Source organism: Alligator sinensis, unplaced genomic scaffold (assembly GCF_000455745.1).
Source record: "Alligator sinensis unplaced genomic scaffold, ASM45574v1 scaffold107_3, whole genome shotgun sequence".
Lineage (NCBI taxonomy): Eukaryota > Metazoa > Chordata > Crocodylia > Alligatoridae > Alligator > Alligator sinensis.
This window is the reverse complement of record NW_005842578.1, coordinates 991649-999771: the sequence shown is the minus strand read 5'-3', so window position 1 is coordinate 999771 and position 8123 is coordinate 991649. Positions and strand designations below refer to the sequence as shown.

Genomic DNA, 8123 nt, shown 5'->3' with positions numbered 1-8123 from the left:
GCCCACTTGCTGAGCCTGTCCAGGTCAGCCTGGATCACCCGCCTGTCTTCTGGTGTGGATGCTTTTCCCCAAAGTTTGGTGTCATCGGCAAACTTGGCCAGTCCACTTCTGACTCCAGTGTCCACATCATTAATGAAGATGTTGAACAGTATATAAGCTCCTGGGGGTTCTCAAAAACAAGGTGCAGCCCCAGAACTGAAGCCTATACTACAAGGCTTTTTGCTTTCTTGCCGCAGTCCAAAAAAGCAGGATGTCACAGCCCACATCTTCCAAGCAGTGCAGGCTGCACACAAGTGCCTGCCAACTGCTTCAGTCAAAGTCACTGCCAGCAGCAGGCAGTCCAGCCCTGGGGGAGAGAGGGGGAAGACCTGGGCAGTCTGGGACGCAGGGGGAGACTGGGGCATTCCAGGGTTGCTGAACCCTCACCCAACTTTGACCTCTGACCCCCTGGCAGGGTAGGGAACTTACTCTCCCTCCTACCTCTTCCCCCAGGCAGTTGGCCAAGCAGCCAAGAATGCCTCCCCGCCTCCTGATCACTAACCAATACGATAAGACTCTAATGTGGGCCCCTGCTCATGTCCTTCTCTTTTTCGTGTCCTTGTGACAAGGTACATACAAGAGTTCACAGATTTAGTTGGAATCTGACAGGCCACACTGAGTGCTTCTGCTACAGCCTTGAACTTGCAAACTCTGGTCTGTCAACTGTGTCTTAGCACTCCTACCACACAAGTGCCCCTGCTTGGGTTTGTGCAGGGGGTATGATGTCACACAGACGTCACCCTCTAAAGTTGAGTAAGGGGAAGAAGAACAATTTTGCTGCTTCTGTGAGTGAGATGACCCCCTCCAAAGCATTCCTCTGACAGCTACGGCTCACACATGGCACACCCCATGAATGGCAGCACACAGCTGGAAATGCTCATTGTAAACCCATGACCACACAGGACTTCTGGGGTGGGGCCTCCATGCATCCCCTTATACCAGTCCTCCAGCAAATACAGAAGACAGGATGGGTACCCTGTGGAAGCACCAGGGAACAGGAGCACTGGGACAGAAGAGCTGCTTAAATCAACAACAGGTAAAGAGAAGGTGATGATGGGAAAGGGGGAGGAGAGTTGCAGGAAGATTCCTCCGTGTAGGCTGAAGACATGGTCAGTACCTGACAGACCGCACTGACTATTGCAGACTATGGACCAACCAGAAGCCTGACTTATGACATGTGATTAAGCTGCTGTACAATCAACAAGCAATAACTTCGCATTTACATCACAAGCAAGAACCTGAGAAAGTGGAATAAGAACCTGTTTCCCAAGCCTTTAATACTAGACAAGACCAAGAACAAGTAACTGCTTATGGGAACAGCGGGAAACAGTGGCTAGGAGCAGCAACTGACATTTGGTTTTGTGACTCTGCTGAAAATTAAAGTGGGTCTAAACAGCAGAGTAAAATACACAACAGGGCAAGGAGCATTGCCAGGCACGCAGGGACAGCGATGAGCAGTGCTCCTCCCTTGCAGAATTGTATTTTTCCCCAGGACACAGGCCCCAGCTAATTGGCATCTCCCAAGTCCACAGAAAAACAGGTTCAGTCTCATTCCCAAAACTTCAGTGAAACACATCTGCATGACACCTATCAGAATATCGATTTTAAAAACCCACATATAAATATGAGGTGTAAACAGAGATAAACTTTACAAAGATTTTTGCAATGTGGAGACAACCTGCTATTAATCGCCTCCTCCCTCCTGCATCTCCCCCAGCTGGATGAGATGAGAATCTGTAGCGTGCTGTGGCAAGTTGCTAGGCAGGCATAGAGATAAATGTCTGTTCTTATGCCTTGAGGTGTAATCAATAAAATTACTACCCTCCCCCTCTTTATCCGATTTGGAGGTAGTAATCCCTTACCTGCTAAGTGGGACTGGAGCACCACTAGGAAACCTCATTGTGTCTTCATTTCATGTATTAAAAGGGTAATCAACAGGGACCCAGGTTTTCCATTTGCCATGGAGAAATACAGTAAAACCCAGAGTTGTTCATTTTGAGGAAAAAAACCCAACAGATTTTCATAAGAAAAACCGAGATTTTCTCCTTTAAAGGAGACAAACACAAAATGGCGGGTTTCCTCTTGCAGGCTGGCAGAGTTCCACACTGCAAAGCACCATGAGGAGTGGGAGAAAGGTGGTCAGGAAGGGAAGCCACATGCATATGAGCTGGTACACATGAGCATGCCTGCCCTGCAGCCTGGAGAGCAGCTCCCCCCAGGTAAGTTAGGTGTGGGGGGGTAGGAAATGGAGGCCCCTGTAGTACGGAAGGGAGGGAGCTGGGCAGGGCTGCAGCTGCTGCCCAGCTGGGACAGTGCATGTGGGACTTGGGACCTAGGGCTGCAATACACAGCTGCAGGGCCCGGACGGGGAGTGGGCGGGGGGGGAGGGGGTGTCTGACTCCCCACTACTGCATGCACGCTGGAGGGGGATGGGCACATGTGCCCCCCAGTGTGCAGGGTGGGGGTGGGCTGCCCACTGCAGACCTGCTCTTCCCACCCTGCTGGCCTCTCCCCGAGGCCTCTGTGACCCAGTGGGCAATGCAGCCAGTACAGCAGAGCAGTTTAGAGCAGGGAAGTTTGGTGCCACCGCTGAGAGCCCTGCACCACTGTGGCAAGGTGCCCCCTGCCCGCCAGGCAGCAGTGGGGGTGGCAGCACAGAGCTGTGCCCCTTGCTGCTGCTGGGTAGACAGGAGGTGCCTTTCCACGGCAGTGTGGGGCTTGCAGCAGTGCCATTGAGCTTCCCCACCTGGCCCAACTCTGCCCCATCACACCAGGTCCTGCCCACTGGGCTGCACATGTCCCAGGGGGAGGGCAGGGTGCCTGAGCCCACAGCAGGCAGCCCACACTCTGCCCCCCGCCCACTCTCAACAGGATCCACTCTCACCATGCCACCTGAGAGACAGGGGGAGCTGGCCTCCATGCACCACTCGGGCCAGAGCAGCCACTGCCTCCCACATCTGGCAGCCAGGCTCTGGTGCTGCTATGGGGGGCAAGGGGCTGTGGACTTGTATCCCTGGTCCAGTAGCCCTGGGAGCTCCCACCAGCAGGGCCGAGGTGTGGGGCAGGTGGCTGTGGGGGTGGGGGGGATTAAGGTGCCCTGGCAGGGCCCAGGGGGCTGTGGGTGGAGACTAAGGGGCACTGGCAGGGCCAAGGGACTGTGGTTGGGGAGGGGCACCTGCCAGGCTGGGGGCAGTGGGTGAGAAGTGAGGGGCACCAGCAAAGCTACGGGCTTACGGGTGGGATGCGAGGGTTACCAGCAGGGCTGTGGGTGGGGAGTGAGGGGCACCAGCAGGGCTGGATGGGAAGGGAGAGGAGCCACCACAGTTGGGGGTGCTGTGGGTGGCAAGTGAGGGGCACCAGCATATCAGGGCTGCTCAGCACCACAAACTGCTGCAGCTGGACCTGCATCCTGGCAAGCAAAGGAGGCAGGGGGAGCTCTGATATTCCATGATAAAAAACCCAAAATCAAATGCCAAAATGAATAGGTGTTTAGAATCTATTTTATTAAAAGTGACTGAGGCACTGGTAGAATTCCAAATGGCTTTAAAATAGTAAATTTATCAGTAAAACAACACAGTGGCGTTTCATTTTAATCACAGAAAAACGCAGATGTTGGGGTTTTTAATCAGAGAATTTGTGATTTTTTTTTTCTTTTTCAGACAAAACCAGGATCCCTGGTAATCAGTACAGGAAATGCAACTTTCCCAGAATTCTGTCTCTAATCTTACAAAAAAGTCCTGATCATAAAAGAGCTGTAGTCTTGTCTCTCAAAAGACTGAACAGTACCTGGTTCTTGATAACGTGCATCACCAAGTTAAAAAACGCTCTATGTAAGGGTTCCATTGCACACAGCTGAAACTGTGTAAAAGAAGGTCATCATCTAAACTCCAAGTGATTCCAATTCTGAGCAGCAAGGGCCGCAAATGTGGCACTGGATATGCTGAGATCAGCCAAGGAAATCCTGGTTTAAAATTTACTGCTAGTAGCTAAAAGGTTTAAAAAGAAAAAAAGGTACATATTCCTCCCCCATTTATACTCTCAGAAGCAATATCTGGGAATTTTTATCTGAAATGGTTATACTTAGCAGTCAAATGAGGCCCTTATGGCTCTGCACATGCTCTGGACTTGGCCCAGCGAAGCGGACCAGCTCCTAACCAGCCGGAACCCATGCACACAGCCCAACCCTCCTTTGAACTTGCCCACCCACACAGAGCAAGCAATGGCAGCGGCAACCATGGCCAAGAAGCTGCAGCTTGCTGCAAGGGAAAAGCAGTGCCCCCTGCATCGCGGGTGCCAGACCCTTCTTCCTGCAGCTGCTTAGAGCCCAGGCTGCTCTGTGGCTCCTCTGCACTGCCACCGCTGCCCCACTGACCAGCCCAAACATGGCATTGATGGTGATGGAGAGGAGCTGCAGGCCAACCTGGGCACAGACTTCAAACACCTCTAACAAAAAGGGCATGGCCCCAGTGAGCTGGAGGAGCCACTTTTCCCCTGCCCCAAGCAGCAGCTTCTGCTTAGCCGCTGCCACTGCTCGGCGTGGGTCTGGAACAGGCCAAGGTCGGGGTTGCACATGTAGGTTCTGGCAGATTCGCTCTGGCCAGTGAGAGTCCAGAGTGTGTCAAAGGCAAAAACACATACTCACCTGTTGCCTGTGGCACCTTGGCTGTTTCCAAGGGACCACTGCAGGTCCCGCACACCTGTCTAAGTGCCCAGAGTGACCCTTGCAGACACAACAGCTCCTGGGGGCCCTTCTGCCCCAAGTCCCGATTCTGTCAGGCTGCACCTCCTCGCTGACACGCTGGTTCCAAGGACAGGTGCGCAAAGAGTAGCCTGCGAAAAAGGGCAGACCCACATTAGACAGTTTCAGTGTTAACCACACCAGAGTAGATAAGATGATCCCCACGGGCTCAGCACACAAAAAGTTCTGAAATCACCACACAAGTATCATCAGAGTTCAATACACATTCCTACAAAAAGGGCTTCCAAATTACCACACAATTTCCCTCACACAACATAACCATATTTCCATACATTTACCCAATTGCCACACAATTTTCCATAGGCCCCACAACACACCAGTCACACAAAGTGATCCTAAATCACCCTAAAATTACCACACACATTTCCACAAGAAGTTCCCAAATCACCAGTTTTCCACACCAAATCACAATATTGCCAAAGAAGGTCCTGTAGCACCACACACAATTACGAGTTTTCCACAAAAACAAACAAACAAAAATCACATTTCACACATTTCTAGAAAAAAGTTCCCAAATCCACACAGAACTCTCCCAAGGCCCAGGGAACATGGGGAAGACAACAGATTACATTAAAACAGTCCTGAACAGGTGCAGGATCGCCTACAACACCTGGACATTTTCAAGTCTGCTGGCCCTGATGACCTGTACCCGGGAGTCCTGAAAGAACTCGCTGAGCTTATAACAGCACCACTGGCCAAGTTGTTTGAAGAGTTGTGGAACACAGGAGTGGTCCCAGACAACTGGGAGAGGGCCAACCTGGTACCCATCTTTACGAAAAAGAAGAGAGATGACCCTGCAAACTACAGACCCATCAGTCTGACCTCAGTCCTGGGTAAAATCTTTGAAAAACTTATTAAGGTGGCCATCAACTACAAGCTGGTAACTGACGGGGTGTTAAGAAGCAGCCAGCATGGCTTTGCTGAGGGTAGATAATGCCTGACAAACCAAGTGCCTTACAACCAGGTAACTAGCTATCTAGACAAGGGACACGAGATTGATGTCATTTACTTAGACTTCAATAAAGCCTTTGATTCAGTTTCCCATGAGATTCTCTCATACAAATGGAGGGTGCTGGCCTGGACCAGTCTACAGTGAAGTGGGCGGATAACTGGCTGATCCCAGAGAGTTGTAATTGATGGGATGGCCTCATCTTGGAGGGCCACCTCCAGTGGTGTCCCACAGGGATGGGCGCTTAGACCCTTGCTCTTTAATATCTTTATCAATGACTTGGATGAAGGGGTGGAAAGCTTAATTATTAAGTTAGCGGATGATACTGAACTGTGGAGAAACACAGGCACATCAGAAGATAGGGTAGATCCAAGATAACCTTGACAGACTGGTTTTATGGGCAGAACAGAATCAGATGAGGTTTAACAGGGAGAAGCATAGGGTCCTTCATCTGGGTAGGAAGAACCTTCACCATAACTACACAATGGGTGGCAGCCCACTGGCTGGCACAGCATCTGAACAGGACCTGGGGGTCATGATCAACTGGAAGATGAACATGAGCCAATAGTGCGATGAAGTCGCCAGCAGGGCAAACAGAGCTCTGGTGTGCATCAGCCGATACGTGGCCAATAGATCCATGGAAGTGCTCCTCCCGCTCTATTCGGCATTGGTGAGGCCTCAGCTGGAGTACTGCATCCAGTTCTGGGCACCACTCTTCAGGAAGGATATGGGTAAGCTTGAGAGGGTACAAAGAAGGGCTACCCATATGATCACAGGCCTAGAGGATAGGCCCCATGAAAAGAGACTCTGAGAACTGGGTCTGTTCAGTCTGAGGAAGAGAAGGCTGAGAGGTGACTTGATAGCCGCCTAACAAATACGTCAGGGGTGAGCACCAAGATGTAGGGGCGCAACTCTCCAGGAAGGCACCTCAGGAAGGGAGGACAAGGACCAATGGGCACAAGCTAACAGAGGGTAAATTTAGGCTGGACATAAGACAAAACTTCTTCTCTGTAAGGGTCACCAAAATCTGGAACACGCTCCCAGCGGAGCTAGTGCAGTCGTCCCCTTAGAGGTGTTCAAGCTGAGGCTGGACAGGCACCTTGTTGAGCTCACCTGAGCCCAATAACTTCCTGCCCGTGGCAGGGGGCCAGACTTGATCATCTTACAGGTCCCTTCTGGTTCTATGATTCTATGTCACCATATTTCCCAAAACATTTCCACAAAAACACCTCCAGATCATCACACAAAATTATCTGGTTCTCACAAAAGAGGTGCCACACTGCCAGAAACATCACCACACAAGATAGTGAGTTTCCCCACACGCAAACCTCCGCGTGCCACCACAGCTCCACGTCGCTGCTCACAGGCCCGTTTCCACACAACACTACCAAAACCCCCCAACCTGCAGCCCCTGGTACCGGGTCCCAATGGCCCCCCGCTGCCCCGCTGGGGAACGAGGCCGGGTGGGGCCAGGCCGCACCGGGCGCGGGCGCACGGGAGCAGAGTCCCTGCAGCACCGGCTCCTCAGCTCTCCCGCCCCGCCGGGCACCAGGACTCGGACACCGGCATCCCCCCTCGGAGCAGCGCCCGAGACGCGTGTGTAGCGCCGCCTCCCCCTGACACACCGGAGACCCCTATTTGGTCCTGCAGACCGACAACCGGCCTGGTGAGCACGAGGCCGTGCCCACGGCCCCCAGCCAGCCCCCCCGCCCAGCAGCACTGGCCGGCACCGGCCCCCACCTCCTCTCTGGCCCGGGCGGGGCAAGGGAGTGGACCTGGACCGGCTTTCGCCGGGCGGGCGCTGCCGTCCTCCACGCAACGCCGAGCAGCGAGCAGCACATCCCGGGGCCCCAGCACTGCCCACCCCGGCACGGGCCGGGCCGGACGCAGCCCCCCCCCACTGCTTCCGCCCGGCCTGGCACTGCGACTGCGTACCGCACTCGGACCAATCAGCGCAGACCGCACACGCAGGCGGCCAATCACCGCGCAGACCGCTTCCCCCCGCCGGCACGGGACCCCGCCCCCGACCTCTGACCCATTACCACTGCCCGTGATCAGTCGTCGCTGTATATTCATAATTCGTAGCTGCATGACCGCGAAGAGCCGATGTGGCGCTACCCACCACGAACACGAAAAGGCACAGGCACGTGCGCATGCGCGCGCACACAAAAGCAGCACGAGTCAGCCGAAATGCGCATGCGCACAAGCGCGCGCAACGCCGAAGGGGCGGGGCGAAGGGCGGCGAGTTGACGTCAGAGGTGCGCGGCGCGGGGCCGCCGGGAGCGCAGGAGGATGGTGGCCGGCGCGTTCCCCATCGCAAAGCTGCTGACCCTGGGCATGCGGCAGCTCCGCAAGCCGCTGGCCGCGCGCAACAAG

At 53.9% G+C, this 8123-nt stretch overlaps 1 protein-coding gene and 1 long non-coding RNA gene across 2 annotated transcripts in view; both read left to right on the top strand.

Annotated features, from left to right (window-relative positions):
- The window catches only part of LOC112551724, a 10009-nt gene extending 6183 nt beyond the window's left edge, over positions 1-3826 (top strand). Inside the window, exons 2-3 of the long non-coding RNA XR_003096035.1 lie at positions 2128-2258; positions 3699-3826. This is a non-coding gene — a long non-coding RNA (uncharacterized LOC112551724). The remainder of the gene's footprint in view (positions 1-2127; positions 2259-3698) is intronic.
- A 4068-nt stretch (positions 3827-7894) lies between these two features.
- OPA3 (OPA3, outer mitochondrial membrane lipid metabolism regulator) overlaps positions 7895-8123 on the top strand; it is a 1367-nt gene continuing 1138 nt past the window's right edge. Inside the window, 1 exon segment of the mRNA XM_006032527.2 lies at positions 7895-8115. Within this exon segment, the coding sequence (XP_006032589.1) occupies positions 8040-8115 (76 nt within the window). The 5' untranslated portion in view covers positions 7895-8039.